Source organism: Hetaerina americana, unplaced genomic scaffold (genome assembly GCF_022747635.1).
Source record: "Hetaerina americana unplaced genomic scaffold, ioHetAmer1.1.p SCAF_3, whole genome shotgun sequence".
Classification (NCBI taxonomy): Eukaryota; Metazoa; Arthropoda; class Insecta; order Odonata; family Calopterygidae; genus Hetaerina; species Hetaerina americana.
In genome coordinates this window covers 30,142,677-30,161,856 of record NW_027286874.1, presented here as the reverse complement: position 1 = coordinate 30,161,856, position 19,180 = coordinate 30,142,677, and the positions used below count along the sequence as shown (strand labels likewise).

The 19,180-nt window shown below is 35.0% G+C and overlaps 1 protein-coding gene across 3 annotated transcripts in view; it reads left to right on the top strand.

Annotated features, from left to right (window-relative positions):
• orb (polyadenylation element binding protein orb) overlaps window positions 1-16,761 on the top strand; it is a 43,081-nt gene extending 26,320 nt beyond the window's left edge. For all 3 annotated transcript variants that reach the window (XM_071587834.1, XM_071587833.1, XM_071587835.1), the window contains exons 7-13: window positions 1,643-1,904; window positions 5,756-5,832; window positions 7,837-7,992; window positions 10,760-10,849; window positions 11,642-11,807; window positions 15,739-15,866; window positions 15,991-16,761. In XM_071587834.1, the coding sequence (XP_071443935.1) occupies window positions 1,643-1,904; window positions 5,756-5,832; window positions 7,837-7,992; window positions 10,760-10,849; window positions 11,642-11,807; window positions 15,739-15,866; window positions 15,991-16,191 (1,080 nt within the window). In that variant the 3' untranslated portion in view covers window positions 16,192-16,761. The remainder of the gene's footprint in view (window positions 1-1,642; window positions 1,905-5,755; window positions 5,833-7,836; window positions 7,993-10,759; window positions 10,850-11,641; window positions 11,808-15,738; window positions 15,867-15,990) is intronic.
• Window positions 16,762-19,180: the final 2,419 nt, after the last annotated feature.

The window sequence follows — 19,180 nt, the reverse complement described above, 5'->3', positions numbered from 1 at the left end:
TTTTCACTGTTAATAGTCTGATGTAAAGGCCAAAGAGAGATGTTTTCGCACTAAGGCTAAATAAATAAATAGTTAATCGTAATTAGGTGATGTCAGGATGAAATAACCCTCTTCAGCATATAACAGGATACATGTATGTTGAATTGGAGACCTCAATAGGAATATTGTTAATATATGACAGAAATGGTACAGGGAGTAGCGCAGAACCTTGTGGAACACCCTGCATTAGTTTAATAGGAAAAACACCCAGGTTCTATTTCCAGAATCTGATACTTTTAAAGGGATGTCAATAACTACTAAATAAAATTACGTGTAATTAAGGTCAGTCAACATTGTTATTTTTAGTGATTTAAAAAACTGCTCCCATTGAAAACCAAAGCCAATGCTTTGTACATTCTAGATTGTCAAACCAGCAATTAATTACTATTAATAGTTCTTTATATTATTAAATAATGCTTGAATAGCTATTTATCTTTGAGGACACATTTTAATGAACTGATTTATGTAGCATAAACAGAAAAAAAGCTTTTTTTTTGTATTTACTTATTGCTCTGCATGAGATCTGAGTGAGAAATGTTTTGTTTGCTGGTTGCTAAATGCTGTCTAGTACTTGCATGCCCTCTGACACCTTTTTACCCCTACATTGTTTAATCTGAACATATTTTTCTGTGGTTATGTTGACAATTTTGAATTGCTCTGTAATCATCTACATTTAATATCAATCGTAAAATGTCATGGGCTTTTACGGAAAGTGTAAAACTAAAAGTAATTAAAGATACTGAAGAAAATCATGCTTTAGAATAAAGGTACTTATGATGGAATCTTGAATAAGGAAATGGAGGAAGAGAATGGTTTCCTTACTTAAGGAAAAAAGATGTTTTAGGAGCAAAGCTTACTGTTATCCCATTTTTGACTAAGAGTGTGCATATGGTATAGATGGCATATCAGATGATTCAGTATTGACAAAAGGCGGAAAATTCATTGCAGCCTTCCAAAATGTTAGCCTCTGATTCCAAGGGTGGGTGATCATGTTTCTGTCGGCATTCCAAGAAGAAGGAAGTTAAATATATGCGATTGTGAAAGAAGATGCATTCAAGTTTGTGATTGGGGTGGGACTCATGTTATATGACACAAGTACTAGATTGCAGAATTGTGGTCATAACAAAGCATTTCCTATGAAGTTAGAAATATCATGCTGATAGAAACCATGCTCTTGTTCTATTTGCAGTTTAGATATTGAATTGTGATACAATTATCAGGGATTACTAAAAGTTGCTTTACATTTATAAGTGAAGGAAACTGGCACAAATTATGGAACTTTAAATTGTTGTGCACGAACTGGGCCATGAGCAATGAGGTTGTACTGTAAATGAAATAGTTGCAGTCCTCCCTGAAATGTTTTCACTAAAAATCATCTTTGGGCATTATATTCAAAGTGAAGTGAACTATGATTACCTGAACAATAATGGGTAATTAGTGTTGAGTCAAAATTAGTCAGCTCACTATTTTTCTAAGGTGCAGTTGAGCCACTGTAAGCATAATAATTCCTGAGATTTAGCATAATGCATTATCAACAATTTTCCTTCACATTATAATTTAAAGGTCTTCTTTGTATTGAGTTATAAGCATGAATTTTGTTCAGGCAACATCACCACTTCAGTCGCTGAGATACTTGCAGTCTTTAGCTTGCACTCCACCAAGACAGTATTGTGGATCCCCAATTATAGAACAGTATCCAGTGACACCACATTCACATCGTGGCTGCGCTCAGATGGCAAGGCGCCAAGTAAGCAGTCGAGATAACTCTCTGAGATGGCCTTGCTCATCACCTTTTCCAGTTTCCTTCAGCAGCTATGAAGTAGGAACACTAGAGAGAGCAGCTCTGGTTCACCGAGGTGCCGCAGGTATGTTCTTGGTCTGAATTGGTATCCTACGTTAAGGGAATGTAAAAGTTGGCTGCTTGCTTGGGAAGAAACTTATTAAAATTGCTAACGGCAGTTGATGAGCATTTTTACATTTAAACTTTTTTTAACTAAGAAAATACAGTAGAGGTCCTGGGTTTAAATCCTGGAGGCAGCAGATACTTTTATTCCTAATTGAGGTGCTTTGTGGAAAGCTCTTTGAGTGAGTATACCATCCGTGGGATGGGATATTTAAACTGTGGACCCCTTTTTGCCTTTTGTTAAGAGTAAGCTAATGCTGATGCCGGGGTTGTCTCCACCCTTCCCATCCATCCCTAATGGTGCAAATTACCTCAGCTTTTGGTCGCATTCCAGAAATGTACTATTACTAATTTCTTAACAGCTGTCAATTTAAAAAATAAAAAGACATTCCAGGCGTGATGTGGTGGAATATTGTAATAAATAAAAATTGGCAATTTTCCACAAAATAAAATTTATTAATGCGACCTGTCTCGATGTAACTACATCATCTTTAGGTAACAGTCATCACTCAGAGTCCTGTATATATGCTGGAAAGCAAGTAAGGGGAGGGTAGTGGAAAAGAGGCGAAGAGGGAGGAAAGGTGAAAGGTAGCATGGACAACTATGTATGTGAGGGGGGGAAGGGAAGGGGGTGGGGAAGACAAAGTAAACAGGTGCAAAGTCCTTCAACATCCGGAGAGAACGTTGTAGCTGGATGGAGGGGGATTTCCCATTGGGGTTGTGCCTAACGGAGCGGCGCCAAATTTCTAGGGCTGCGGAGAAAGCGGGTGAATTCGGGAGATTCCCCCCCCCCCCACAGTCGTTGACTGGGCGATGGTATCAATGCACAAAGAGTAAACTGGTGATTAAGGGTTGCAATCACTTTAATGTTGTGGTTCCAAGGGGCATGCCTAAGCAAGGGTTAGTGGAAAAGTGGAGGAGGGAAATTTCACACTTTTAAATTGCTGATGAGGAGGGGTGGTCCTGCAACGTAGAACCTTCCCAACTGGTCAGTGATAAAGGAGGGTGGGGAGTTAGGGCTTCCCACCTAGGTCGGGAAAGAATGGTCTCCGTATGCAGTTGGGAGAGGGGGTAATTCCTATGAGTAGGGATAAGGGATCTTATATCCTATGAATGTCGTGGGAAGGAGATGAAGAGGAGGGGGAGGGTGAAGATAAAAATTGGGCTTCATTGATGAGCTCCTAGTCCTTGTGATGTATGATTTCTAGTTGTTCCATGGCATCTAGCTTCTTTCCTTTATCCAGGTTGTGAAGCACTTTGAAGTCGAAGCCACAGAAATGGTTGGAATCAAGTAGATGTTTGGCAAATAAAGAATTAGTATGACCTGTAATATAGCCTTTCCTGTGTTCCTTAATACGTGTTGCAATACTCCTGCCTGTCTGACCAATGTAAATTGCTGCACACTCACACTGAATTTCGTATAGACCATTTTTTTTATTGCATTCTTTAATATATTTGGTCAAGCATAAGGCTTTGGACAGAGTAGTGGGGGTATAAAATGTAATGCGGAATTTTTCTTTTGGAAATCTGTTGGTGATTTTGTAGGTCACAGAGTTATGGAACGGAAGTTTGCCCCACTTCCGTTCTAAAGCAGTAGTGACAGAAAGGGAGATGTTTAATTTCAATGCCTTTTCTTCTGTTTTTTCTTCAGTTAGTTGTCTATTATGTTGAAATGGTAACCTCTCTTAAAGGCTATGTGCTTGATTGTCTTGAGCTCTTGTTCAAAGTTGGATTTGGAAAAGGGGATACTGATTAATCTTTGCATCATGGAATTGAAGCTAGCTAGTTTGTGGGTGGTGGGGTGGCAGGAGTTTAAGGGTATCACTTGATCTGTATAAGTGGCTTTTCTCAATATTGAAAAAATATGTATGTGGTCTATAATTTCAGTTGTTAGATCAAGGAAATTGATTTAATTATCCACTCCCGATTCCATGGTTAAAGTTATTGATTGGTGAATGGAGTTAATAAATTGTAAAAGTCGTCAGAAGTTGTTAAATTTATTATCTCTTAGGATCTTATTCTCTAAATTATCCATGAATACTTCTGCAATGAGTGGGGAAAAGGGTGACCCCATTGCCAGTCCATCCTTTTGTTTGTAGTAGGGGCCACAAAATGAAAAGTAATTTTGGTCTACACAAATTTTAATAAGTGCAATTAATTCTTTAATGAGGGGTTGGTTCACATTGGCATTGATTAATATATTTTCAGCGTAAAATAAAGTTTCATGCATCGGAATAGAAGTAAAAAGGTTGCACTACTCAAGCGATACTAACTTAGCGTTGGGTGGTAAGGTGAAGGGCAGAAGACATTCAGTTAAAGAAATGGAGTTTTCTATTGAGAATCTGGGCTTGAAGCTTGAGATTTGCCGTTAAATCGAGCTTAATTTCATTGCTAGCTTTTGCACTGGAGCACTGACACTTGACAAGACTGGTCTAATGGTACGTCTTTTTTATGGAGTTTAGGTAAACCCTAAAGTCTTGGGGGCAAAGGGTTCATGGTTGTCAAAAAGAATTTTTCTTCATCATTGAATATGTGAACACAGGAAGCGATGGACTCTGTAACACGCTTGATTTGATAATTGGGAGTACATCAAAGGCATTTGTGGATATGAACTTTAGGCACTCACTGATATATACGTCCTTGTCTAGAATAATAGTGCAGCTTCCTTTGCAGTTTGTTTGAAATTTATTTTTTAAGATTGTTCATTATTTATTATCAACCTTGCTGCTTGCAGATTTCAGTGAGTTTCTCCTAAAAATTCTTTTAAAAGATGAAATTTTTGAATGAGTGAGATAAGATAGTATCAAATAATAAGAGAAATAGTGTAATATTTAATAGCAACTAGATTAAGTATAGAAACAGGATGCATTAAAAACAGCTATATTCTTCTGGGGAAAAAATGTTTGAAAATTTCCTTGTGTAGTAACATGGGACCTGAAAATTGTTTCTATGGCCCGGACTGTTGTATCCTGTGATGTTTGGTTCGTGAGGACGTTCTGCACCTCTGTATCCTGTTAGTACATAAGTCTATCAATGGAGACAATGAAATATAAGGGACTTGATATATGGCCTGTCATCCAATGCATTTCACAGATGAAGTGGATACAGTGTACCCAGCGCTATCTGGATCAGTTCTACCTAAGTCTTTAATATACATTGTTTAAATATATTTTTTGCTTCAAACTTGCATGAATTTTACTCAGCTATAACTGTATGTCTTAAGGGATATTGAAGGTGTACATTGCCTTAAAGCATACTGGAAAATCAGACAAAATATACCAGGGTGAATTTGACATAGCTCATTATGTCTACAAATTCTTCATTATTGCTAGAAATCTCTTAAAGAGCAATGTTTTTTGAAGTCAATGCATAAATTTGGGTTTTCTTTCACCAGAGTTGTTCTGAAGTGTAAAACGTTTTTTCTTCAATATTTCTTGCCCATCTTGTTTTTCATGTAATGGAATGAAAAAATACTAATATTTCATCGTCAGAAGTCCATCGCTTTCATCCCAGAATCATCATACCCTCAAGATTTAGCTTCAAAGTTTGTCTCTAAAGATATTTAGCCTATGTTAAGATATTGCTATTAATTTTTAAATTATTATGTATGTTATTTTGAGCTATTGCTAAATTTCTGGTTCCTTTTGTTTCTCTGGTTTTGTTGTGATTGTGATTTGAATTTTCATCTTTTTTCACATTGAATCTAACTTGACAAATAGGTTTGTCATTTTGTGAATTTTAAATTGGTTTTTAACTGTTTAAGATTGAGCGATTTAATTGGGGATAAAATGTTTAAAATTGATCTCTAAATAGCTGTCAGCCATGCAGCCTGCACATGGAGTGGAGTTCTTCCTCCCAGAGACAATAGAAATCCTGTGTATTCATGTAAGGTGAGTATACTAAATTTCATATAGCATTTGTTATTAAGGTGTTTAACAGTATTTCTTGGCCTTAGTGGTGCACTTATTTTACTTCAGAATATGCTCTAAAATTAGCATGTCTTATGGACCAGGGGTAAATAGGTATAACTTTGACCTATAAGTGCAAGCCAATTTGCCATAAAGATTCATATTATTGAATAATTTTTCCTGCTTTAAGCATAGAAAATGGTTGGCGTTTAGTAACGAACAAAGGTTAATAATGTCAAATGTTACAAATGTCAATAATATTTTTTGGTATTGAGTTAGTAATGTGCAACAAAGTTTAATTATTTCATTGAAAGTATATCCTTAAAAAAATCCAATAAAATTTTAAATGTATTCAATGAAGTGCTTTTAGTTAGGTTACACATGTGGGGCTGCCGAGAAACGTAATACATGTTGGGATGATTGGGATGAAACCTCCTGGCTAATATGTACATACCTTGTATTTCTTAAATACAAATTGTGATAGTATCAAAATAATGACAGAAACTGAGTCACATAAAGAAATAAAATAACTCCATGGGGTTATAAGAGAGGAGATTGCAGATTGCATATAAATTACATTTAAACTTTAATTTGGAATCATGCTTCAGAAAATGGAAAGAAGGCAGCTTGAAAGGAGAAAAAATTTAAATGATAAGTTACTAAATATATGGATATAGTGGGTCGCAGTAGTCCAGGGGGTAGAGCGTTGGATTACTGACCTGAGGGTCCCAGGTTTGATTCCCAGGCAAGTCTGGGCACCTGCAGCTCCTCCCAAGCTATGTGATTTTTCAGGTACCAGATCTTCCTGGGAAACCATAACCGGCTCAGGAAAAGGAGCCCCCCACCCTGATGTGCGAATTTCAGACACCGTATATGGCTTAGTACTGGGTGAACTCTACCATCACCTACCAAACAGACCTTTGGGTTAATTACTGTGTTATTGGTTTTTTATATAGATATATCAATTTGAAAACTAAAGATGCGAGTGGACCCCAAGTTACTAATTGGATATATTCTTGAAAATTTCCATAGGTTGGATTTGTGTGCAACTCAGATCCATGAAGAAGAGCTCATTACTTTACACCTGTGATAATATTGTCAATACGTATGCAATGAGTCCCTAATAAAACTTTCCTATCTCTCCAAAAAAAGTTCTATTTAAGAGACTTTAGTACTCCTGTTACAATTTGTCATGAATTTCATGCCAATTAAACAATTATAAATTACAATGACTCTCCTCCTTTTCATCTTCTTATCAAACACTGCAGTGCAATGAAAGTACTGCCTGGGGCAGACTGTGGTACCTTCCTGTCGTAGTAAATTTAAATTTTTGTTTTTCTTGCACATGTTATTCCCCTTTAAGTTGCTGAACCCAAAGGTACACCAGTATGCAGTAGTTTCATAATGTCTTTTTAATTCTTTTAGTTCTATTTGCAGAATGTTTTGGAGATGCATATAGTTTACCATATGATTTTAGAAATATTTTTTTATATTGCTACTAATTTATTGTAGTGATACTTCCGTAAATCAGTTTCTATTTCTAAAAGCATCAGGCCACTCATAACTCATCAACTTAATGAAGCTTGCTTGTATTTTAATATCCATAGAAGACATTTTTATGTATGGAATGATGTGGAATTGCACAACTCTGGGACTACCTGTAGAATCATTTTATTTAAAGTTCAGTTTGCTGATTCTCTCATACAATTAAGGTGGTGGTGATTGATATTTCCTCTTTTAACTGTCATTGTGGTGGTCATTTTCATCTGAAGAGATAAAATGTGACACCAACTTTCATATTTATCCATGTTGGAAAACTCATATTTTTCTTGTTATTTACAAGATTTTTTAACTTTTATTTTCTTTAAGAGTCACATCCATATTTTTTAGCCTGCAATTTGAGAATAGAGTACTTATATGTGAGTAAATATATAAATTACTCTTGGTTATTTTAGATACTGTATTTATTTTTATTATATTTTATAGGTTTTCTTAGGTGGAGTCCCATGGGATATAACAGAATCTGCCCTAATTCAAACATTTCGCTCATTTGGATCTATCAAAGTTGAATGGCCAAGAAAAGAATATTCAACATCTCAGCCAAAAGGCTATGTATATATTGTGTTTGATTCTGAAAGCCAGGTAAGATGTTATATTAGGTGTTATACTTATTGTGCTTTAAAAGTAAGTTCACAGTGAGCCATAGGAGGTCATTGCATTTGAATTCTATGTGAAGTTTCAATTATTTAGTGTGTGTTTTCTTCCTAACTTTCAGAAAATCTGATAATTTTTATTATGACACAGTTTGAAAATGCATTGGAAACTAAAACACATTTTCTAATGACAAATCATTAATTTCTATGCCAAGATATGGTTATGTATTTAAATTTGTCTATTTACTGTAGATACCTAAAAACTGAAAAATGTTGAAATATTAAGTAATACAAAGTGCATTCAAGTTTTAAGCTCTCCCAGTTTCTTCTGAGGACTGGTAGTAGATAGAAGGATGTGATTGAGCCAAAAATACATTGGACATTTCTATGAGTACAGGAGATCTGCACCATGCAGTGTACAGAGTTCATATAGCTGCTGCTAGGGTGAAAGTGTTGTAATAAATTAAATGGCATAATTTAGTGTTCAAGGACAAGGTGTCATCAGTTTCTCCTGCTGCATGGTTTAACATAATCAAAATTCATTGTCATTCATGTGAGACATGAAGATGGTGTTATAGCTATGAAAATGCTATAGAGTGCTCCAATTCAAAGAAGGAAAAATCTTATATGACAACAAACCCAAGAAACTTTGGCCACACACCCATCTGTTTTTTCAGTGAGTACAAGGGAGCCTAAAGAATCACTCTTGGGGTGATGGAATTATAGCTCAGTGTTTAGACAAATGTGTGCATCTACAGGAAGATTATGTTGAAAAGTAATAAAGTTTCATCTTTCTGGTGTATGTAGTTTGTCAGAAAAAATAGAAAATTTTAGGACTTGAACCTACCTGGTAAAATAAATCAAAATGTAAGAAATAGAAGGAAGCAGGGTTGTCTATTGAGTGGGGTGCTTGGCTATCCAGGGATAATGCATTCCGCTGAATTTACAGTGGAACCTCACTTAATGCATGGTGAGTAATTTGCTTAACGAGCAATAATATTTGTCCCAAATATGACCCTCTTAATGAGTGACTTTTCACGTAACAAGTGAGGAGGAGGGGGGAATTCCCTGAATGATTATGCTCCTGCTACTTCAGTTAGTGTTTAGCACACGTTCGACTAGCACCTTAGTGTTGCTAGTGATCACGCATTTTTCAAAACTTCTCTTCAGGCATATTAATTACATTATTTTTGTGCTAAGTGTAATTGTATTTTGGGTATAGTTTTAAAAATATCCCTTTAGAAAAATTGGCTTGAAGACAGCCAATAGAGAATAAAAGTAATGGTAGAAATGAAAATTGAAATCATTGAAAATAGGGAAAATGTGTGCGGCTGGCCTAGCGCACACGTCAACAAATGGTTGGCACCAAAAATTTTCTTTTTCTTTAAGAACAAGGACAAGACATAGTAAAATCAAAGAGATGACAAAAGAGGATGACAAGAACATGTATGCAATCATTAAGTTTCCTCAAAAATGTTGAAAAGTTGCTCTCTTATGGATAAAGGAGAGGCAATTGTACTGTGATGCCATTAACGACAATATCACTTGTGATAAGGAAAAATTTATTTTTGCCAAACTAGTTAATTAGATGCCAGGTTCATCAACAGCTGAAGAAATATCTAAGGGAAGCCATGTGTGGTTTGAAGATTTAACAAGACATTTTAAGAACCAGCGTCCATGTTGTGAGGCATAGTAAAGCAGCAAATTCAGACTCAAAGGCAGCAGAGAACCTCATCAGGGACTTCAGCAGCTCTTAGAATGTGAGGGCTACTTGCCCCAACAGGTTTTAAATTGTGATGACGTGAATCTCTTCTGAAAGATGATGAAAAAGTGAAACCAATGTGTGTACTTATAACTGTGGAGGAGAATGTTTAGCCTGACCACAAGCTAATGAAAGGCCATATTGCGCTGCTATTTTGTGCTTATGCAAGCAGCAGTGTGAAAATAAAACCCCTGCTTGTCTACCATTCAGAAATGCAATGAGCCTTGAAGAGGACCAGGCTAAATGTGATGTGGCAGTCATGGGAAACTGTTGCATCACACTTTAAGAATAATCATCCTAATAGGGTAGTGGCTATGTGCACTGCATATTTATTTAATGATATTTCTGTCATATTTTCACAATTTGGAAGTGTTAGCAAAAGCAAATAATTCTTAACAGCTGTCTAGTAAAAAAGAATCAGGAATGTATCATAAATGATTAACTTAATAGTTTGATTCTTTTTTGTTTTCTGCAAATTTAATTCACATTCCAGGTTGGTTCATTCCACGATAAATGATGATTCATGATCCTAAACATTTTGTAATTTTCTTTTAAAAAACCTTTTACATTATTTATTTTTTTTAGGGTGGAAGGCATTGTCGTATTTTACTTCAATTTACATGGTAAATATGTTCTGTGAACAAGTGTTTTGATTTATGATTAAAGTTCTGAAATGGATTATTCAGTGGTGCAAGGTTCCTCTGTACTTTCTCAATACACTCTCTCAAGTGCAATATTTGGAAATTAGTGAATATTTGTTTCAATAAAAAGTATTGTTTATTTCATTTAATTAATAAGATATGAGATCATTAGAAATGTAAAATTAGATTATTTAAGCTGCCATTGTTCTAGCAAAAATGCCAACATTAAGTAATTTTTTGGGGCTCTTACAAATGTCTACCATGGTAATTAATCTCTATTTTCCTCCTACCTCACTGTAATTTCATTGAATTTCTGAATTGTTGCAGCATTGAAAATTTGTTAAATTTTCCAGGTGAAGGCGCTTCTTCAAGCATGCTCACATTATGTGAGTCAAGGTAACTGGTTCTTCAAGTTATCATCTAACAGAATGAAGTCCAAGCAGGTAAGTTAGTTGGTCTTTGATTTTTAAGGTAAATATCTGCTTTTCTCGACTTTTATTTTCTTATTTGTCGCCTTTGTTTATCCCTGGCTCTGTTCTATTCTCTTTTCAATATTGCTTCTTTCATAAGTAAGAAGACTGCTGCTTATTGTTTCTTTTCACTATTTCTAGCAGTTTAACCAGCTGTTCCAACATTTTTAACACAGATAAATTTCATTTGTGAAAATATTGAACTTTCTCACCTTCTTGCCCTGTGAAGAGCAGGGCTTCTACCTCCCTGAGTAGCACTCCAACTCTTTTAAACTGACATGCTCCAGGAAGCTTTCGCCTAGTAGTATAGTTTTGGCATGATCCAAGTTCAAAACGTTTTCAGTGGTGCTAATAGGCATGATCAAGTTGTCATAAGATTTTGGTGCACCTTGAAGAAGCATGGCTGCAACAAAATGTTTTTGTTTACCAATCCCTTCCACCTTGTGTACCAGCATACAAGAAGGGGATTGTAAAATCACTATGCATGTTCTTTCTTTAATAAGGTCATATACAAATGAAAAGTTTTTTTGTATGTTTGCTGTCATTCCATAGTTTTTACGCATGCATGTTTAATTCCTCTTCTCAGAGCAAGTGCTAGTTAAACTTTGCTGAATCATTACTAAAATCATCTGCCAATTTCAAAGCCATGGAATTAGTAATTGCAATTGCAACCTTTGAGTGTATCTTTCACATTATGTACTTTTTATAATTTCTTCAACCCCCCAAGAAGTTATCAGTCCATTGTTATTCTTCTCTTTATTTCAGGTCCAAGTTATACCATGGATTGTAAGCGACAGCAATTATTTGATGCTGAAATCAATAAAACTAGATCCTCAAAAAACAGTTTTTGTTGGTGCACTTCATGGCATGTTAAATGCCGAAGGCTTGGCAAATATTATGAATGATTTATTTGATGGTGTAGTTCACGCAGGTATGTAAATCAGTAAGTTTTAATTAAGTAATTAGTAATGTTTTTTATGAAATTATCATTGTTTAGGGCTCTATAAATTGTTCCTCAAGTTACAATGTATTTATGCTCCTAAGTTCTTCATTATCATACAATATTTCATCCTGTACCCATTAAAACCTGCCTCTTACTGATTCTTGGTGTCATCTCCCCATTATATTACTTTGGATATCAGGGAGGGGAGTGAGATTTCAGGGGCTGATGTGCTATTATATTATGGAAGGATATTGTGGCACCCCAGAGCATGACAGAATACAAAGTGCAGAATACATGATAGAATACCTTATGCTGGGCTCACCCTCTTGATTTTGAAGGAAAATCAAATTTTGATTTTTCAACCTCTACAAGCTCTTTCTTTCCCAATTTCTCACTTTTATTTTAGGTACAAATATCTCTTTGAGGTCAAAACTTAAATAATATTTTGTAATAGTAAGCCACACTCCCCTTTTATTAGTTGACTTGTGGAAGAAGGATTGCTTCTACCAATTTTAATATTAACCTTAGTCTTACTTAAATTGCTATTGTTAAAATTCAATATTATGCAAGGATTTTCTGACTGGTATTTTCGTAAGTTTTTTCCTGAATCTAATCCAGGTTTGGGTAGGCTTCTGAGGTTATAGTGCTTGAAAGCTATTTGACCCAGATGTGCTTTCATCAGCCCTTGCGTTGTTTCATCTACTGACAAATTCTATCCTGAGGCAAAGAGTTCTCGGGCTTTGAATTAAGAAATTTGAAATGGAGCACTGAGCACACCCATCTTGATATAGCAGCTGGTGGTGGACAAAAACACAACAACCGAAACATTTACAGAAAGCAAACAAGATTTCTTTTGATTCATCATCAAAGACAACCTACATACATGTTTGAGGATTTATACCCTGTTTGAGAGAATTCCTAGGAAAGCGTTCAGCTATTTCATGTTGACATCATTTTAGTTTATCTGTCTGTTTATTTAGCTATATCACCAAGCAGAACATATATGAAAAATAATTGAAGAAAATTATTCGTTATTTGTTTTATCTGCTGGATGTTGAAAACAAACAGCTATCAGAAACCTTATTCTGCTGAAGTCTTTAACTTTTGCATGGCATATTTTCACTGATTCAATGTTTTCTACATCAACACCAACCGGTTCACTCAACTGTCAAATATCAGCCAGTCAGTATCAGTAAGAAAGATCCTCGCTTGAAAATTCATGAGTCACTCAATACCATTGCTCAGCGTCCATTGGTCATTCGACCATATTTTTTAGGTTGTATTTCATTTGTAAAAATAACTTTCAAGTGTAAAACCATTGGAGGAGCTTACGATGAGATAAAACTATTTTTTTCCAAAATTTAAATTATGGACTGATAAAATGCATAACTTAAGAGCATACCAAAGAATGAAGTTACTATTACAGTTGAAGATTGTAAAAATGTGTACACTGAAGAACAAATAGTAAGAAGTCAACACCCATAGCCAAACAAACAAACCCTCAAACTAGGTGGTAGAACACAGCATCCTATCACTTATTCAATCAGTATGAAAAAACCCTGTTCATCCAGTAATATCACCAGCACGGTTTACTCACTGCCCAAAGTCTGAATCTGCTCTTTTCACATTCACCTCAATTTGCTTAATGTTATGTTGCTGGTGATTGCCAGTGCTTCTGGAAGTAGGAAAAGCTCTTTTTGTGGATATACCGTTGAATATTCAGGCAAGAATGCTTATGGGCAATTCTGGAAAAAGTACACACAACTTTATATAGTGACAAGAGGTAGCTTATTGTCTACAGATAAAAAGGGAAATTCACTAATTAAGATAAATCTCATAGTTAGTTATGGGAGATATCATTTACAAGTTTCAACTAATGAGGGTTGTCTGAAAAGTTTCATCTAAACATGAAGATGGCAGCACTCTTCAACGAAAGTTGGGTGAGTGCCTTTCAACCCTGCAAAGGTGGTGAAAGTTACTCGCCAAAATTTCAGTCATTTTGGACACTGTTGCTGTTTGACAATAGTTCGAATGAGTCATTTTGAGGGTTTTTGTGAAAATGGAAAAAAATTGAGCTTTGAGTTGTCATCGAATATTTGTTTTTGAAAGGCATTATTAAAGAAAAGTTGGACGCTATGTGTGGGAACTTGGCAGCATCATTTACAACCATGACATTTTTGGAGACTGAATTTAAATGTGCCCATAGTAGCTTGGCTAGTGAGTGTTCGGAATGGCCAAAAACTGACAACCACCGATAGCATTGAAAAAGTTCACCTAATGGTACTGGACAACTGTTGAATTAAGGTTAGATAGAGGGTCTATGGGCATATTGAATGAATGCATTTATGATATACTGATTGGAGAATTGGGCATGCCTAAGCTATCTGTGCTCCTGGGTGCCATGTTTGCTCACTTTGGATAACAAATGCATGTGAACGAACATTTCCGAGGCCCTTTTGGAGCGGTTCGAAGTGAAGTGAGTCCTGTTATGCATCGATCCATTACTCTAGATGAAACCTTGATCCACTACTACACAGAGATGAAAGAACAGTCAAAACAGTGGACTGCAAAGTGTGAACCTGCTCTAAAAAGGCGAAGAAAGTTCCATCAGCCTGGAAGGTGATAGTAACTTTTTTTTGGTGTAGTCACAGAATTGTGTTCATCAATTATCTTCAAAAAGGTGGAACAATAATGGGAGAGTATTATGAAACATTATTAGACAATGCTGAAGGCAGAAGTAGTAAAATAAGCAACTGCGTCTATTTGAATTGGTTAATCACTCATGGTAATCACCAGATCTGACCCTCTGTGATTTTTTTCTGGTTACCTAACCTTAAAAGTTTCATTTGGAGGACAGATTTTTCTCAGATGAGGAGGTTGTCGCATACACGACCACCTATTTTGCTGTTAAAGAAATTTGCAATTTGAAAGGGTTACAAAAAAGCACTATTGGAAAAAGTATGATGACTTAAAAGGAGGCTATGCTGAAAAATAAAAATATTTGTAGAAAAAAAGTCACATTTATTTCTTAGGTTGGAAACGTTTTAGACTACCTTCATACTATGGAATTAATGCAGATGATTTTCCTGCCCTTAAAGTTTGGAATCCAATTATAAAAAAATTAAAAAGAAACCGTGGTGGGCTCCTTGACACATCAATAGAATATGATAATATTTGCATCATGGTTAACCCAACAAATGGGAGAAAAGTGTTAAATGAATTGCTATTCATATACTAACCAACTTTGATAAAAAAATTCCATTCAGGTGTATTTTTGAATGAGCTACTCTTTAATCCAGAGAAACTACATAGTTCGGCAAAATGGTTATATAAGCAGAATCACCTGGTGGTGTGTAAGCATTAAAAGTTAACCGAAAAATCATCTTGACTGAGATTTGAACCTAAATCTTTTATGATTGAGTACCATAAAAAGTTAAGCTACTAAGGCATCCATTTATACCGTAATGGTTGTAAATCCATAAGTTTTGATGAATTATCATACACAATGCCTCTAAGTAATTTTAGTCATGTGTCACTCAATCATGAGTTTAGTCAATTTTAAACACACAGGAGCTAACAGTCAACAAATTCAAAGGGATTTCATTATATTTTGTAATAGTAACTCCAGCATAGTGACCTCGTGGTGCGCACAGATCTTATAATTTCGCAGGGTGAAAAGTCATGCCTCTTGAATAGGATTCAAGCACATTCCTAAATTTCCGGCGTTGTGCGTAAGCCACAATATCCTCATAAATACTTCAGAAATATTGCATTTATTTTACTGAATCCTTTCACAAATTACAGATGTATTGTGCTCTATTTGTAGATATCCTAAAGTTTTGATTTTGTTCTTAATATCTTCAATGTCCTTGCTTGAACCTGGGTATGTTCATTATACTTAAAATGAATTTATTTATAGGAATTGACACAGATAAGTACAAATATCCAATTGGATCTGGCCGTGTGACTTTTAAAGACTTTTCATCATACATGAAGGCTGTCAGTGCTGCTTTTATTGAAATAAAAACTCCAGATTTCACTAAAAAGGTAAGCCTTTTCTGGGATGAATATTAAAGCCCTGTTAACAGGATAAATTAGAATCAAGTTCAAATTATTGTGTAAAAATGACATTTAAATAGAAGATAATATTGGGTTAAATGGTACATTTCAGGTGCAAGTTGATCCATATCTTGAAGACTCCCCTTGCTCTCTGTGTGGCCTTCATCAAGGTCCATATTTTTGTAGGGAAGTATCCTGTTTCCGTTACTTCTGCCGAACATGTTGGCAAGTTCATCATCTTGAGCCAATGTCTCGTTCACATAGACCTTTAATGAGAAATTCGAAGACTGGAGTAGCAGTTCCTGTTATATGAGCTTATTTTGTGATTGTATTATGACTATGAGTGAGTGTAGTGCCCTACCAAGGCATATTCTCCAATTATTCATGCACCTTGAATAAAATATTGCAATGGAGAAGTTGACAGTATTTAAGCACTATGTATGAACATCGTGCATTTTTGTTATCATGATGACCTTCTATGTATGTGTGTATCAATACATTTTATATCAACATTGTTAAGGAAGAGTTTTGAGTTACTTTTAATGATAAAACACATTTTGATTTGATAGAAAATATTTATTTTGTTAAATTTTTTGCCATTTTGTTTTCGTAATTCTTGGCATCATTTTAATTTATGGGTAGCCTTGTTACTGGTAGTAAATTCCCAATGATAATTAGGTCTTAAAAATGTTGAAACTAAACATATTATTCTTTATTTAATGTTGAAGTATACTTTTATTTATGTAAAAAGGATAAGACATTTCCTTGTTGAATTGGTTAAAATTTATAATAAAAAAGAGACTGACTATATTTTTTCACTTTAAAGGCATACACTATTATTATTCAAGTTTGTCTTTAGAGTAAATAATTATTTTGCAGTTTTGAAATCATGACAGTGTAGCAATCTTACTGGTAAATGATTTTTGGATATTGAAAATAAAATTTATGCTATTTTTGCAATACTGGTGTTTTATATTATTTCATCAAATATTGGGAAGATAATGACAATCATAAGCTTAGGATTAGCTTCCATCTTCCATGAAGTGAATTAAACTAGCAGAAGGTGGATTAAACAAGCAATCGGAGGTGGATTCAATTAGCAGAAGGTCCTGTGGATCCACTGAATGAAATAATATATGCAGCCAAAACTTGACACACACACAAATATTTTCACAATTTTTTACTCTTTCACACTTATTCATTGCCTCCTTTGATGTGTTACCACAGTGAAAATGAAATTTAAATAGAAGATAATACTGGGTTAAATGATACATTTCAGGTGCAAGTTGATAGTGGTACGACATATATGCTGAATTCAGACTGGTTTATATTGATAAGAACCTGAACACAGTATGATAATATATGCTTTTGTTTTTGGAACTACTATTAATGCCAAGTTAACTAATTAGAGGTGGGCTTAACAGAGCCCAGTTGTACAGGCCTTACAAGGAACTAAAAGAATGAAAATATATGTGCGACAGTAATTCTTAATAAGCCATTTCTTCCAGAGTCCATAACTTATCCTTCCCCTGTTTCCTTAACCTTCAAGTAGTTCTGTGAATATTTGACCTTGCACATGAAGCATATCTTACCTAACCCAAATTTTTCTCTTCAAAAATATATACTATCTATTCTAATTCAGTGTTGGGGTGGTCTTATTTCTGCCTGCCACTGCTGTCTGAGATTAATTTGTCATCATTCAAAGCAGATCAATACTTATTATTAGGTCTCAAGAATCGGTGGATTATCAAATTGAAATTAACATGCCAGAAAATAATCATACCAACTTTTGAGTTGCAGATTGCCTTTGAGTACACACTTGGAGCTTAATGAAATATAGGAGATCACTCCATCTAGTTCAACTTCATGTCATGATTTGAGTCAATTGAATCAGTAATATTAATCCAAAACCAACCAAAAATTACGTTATAAAATAAAGAGTCATTTGCAGAGGAAAAGTCCTTGTGGAAATATTTCATTTATCTTGTTTTCTCATGTCCTTCAACGTCAATTTTCTGTTCGCCCAACAGCTGTGGCTGGTCAAGTAGAAGTAAATTTCATTCAGAATAGCCACATTCCTTTGTAAAGCAATTCTAGATCAGTTGTGGTAATCGCTACAATAATGAGGGCATTTTACAACAAATTGGCTAACCCAAATTATGAAAATCGCCCCTATAAAATATGTTAAATACCCACTAGGTCTAATTTCTACACTGTTTGATAGCCCACATTTTGTACCCACTTATATTCGTTAATGATGAGAGGGTTGGGTCCATTCAAAGGAGGAAGGGGAATGAAACCAACACCGAAATGGGAGTTCTATAGGAGTTATCTCTTATGTTAGTCATTTTAGCGGCATTCAAATCAGTAGACGGTAGAAAAACATTTTTTGGTGTTTTCAGACACCAGTTTTGTGTTCCTTACTTCTAACACCATTGTAATTTTACGTATTCTACAAGTTCCATATACAGATACAAAGTTGGAAAAGTTATTTTATAATTTGTTTCCTGTATTTCATGAATTACTGGATTCCATATCTTTCAATTCCATACTGAAATGTATTTTTACTGCTTAATGAAAAATATGTTATTTCATCACAGGACAACCTGTTTCATCTACAGGTATTACTGCAATATTAAAATAGTAATAGGGTCACCGTTTTTACGTTGTAATTCAATTGCGATTCCGTAGTGGCCGAATGAGGTAAATTAGTACGTTACCTACAGTTAGTGTTCTGAGTACACATCGCTTAGTACTTAGTTCAAAGAGTGCCCAAGAAGAAGGCTGAAAACGAAACTGTCAACTAAAAAAATCTGCTCTAAAGGGAATTTAGCTAAATATCCAATAGTCTTATCTTGGACCGTAGGGTGTGCTATCGTTTAATTATTTTTCTCTTGGCCTGGAGAAGAATAACATTACAGCTATTCTTCCATGAGTAATTTATCGTCATCATATTCATGGTCCAATTAAATTGAAGTGACAGTAAAACCTACAACGGAATTTATTGCATTCTCGAATATCTTGGAAATTTCAAGTAAACCATTGCGACGCAAGAAAAGAATTTGGATTCTTATCGCGATAATACCGATATCGGACAAATCATCTCGATGAAGATTAAACAAAACTGTTCCCGTTCTGTCAACTGCAAATAGCCAACGACTACACACCGCCCGGCGAGGCTATGAAGTTTTCAGTCACACCAACTAACCCAGTTTTGCACCAAGTAACTAAGTAAATCTCCTAAACCCTTGCATTAATCTCCATAAATTGGTCATAATATACTCTGTAATGCTCCCTTTAAT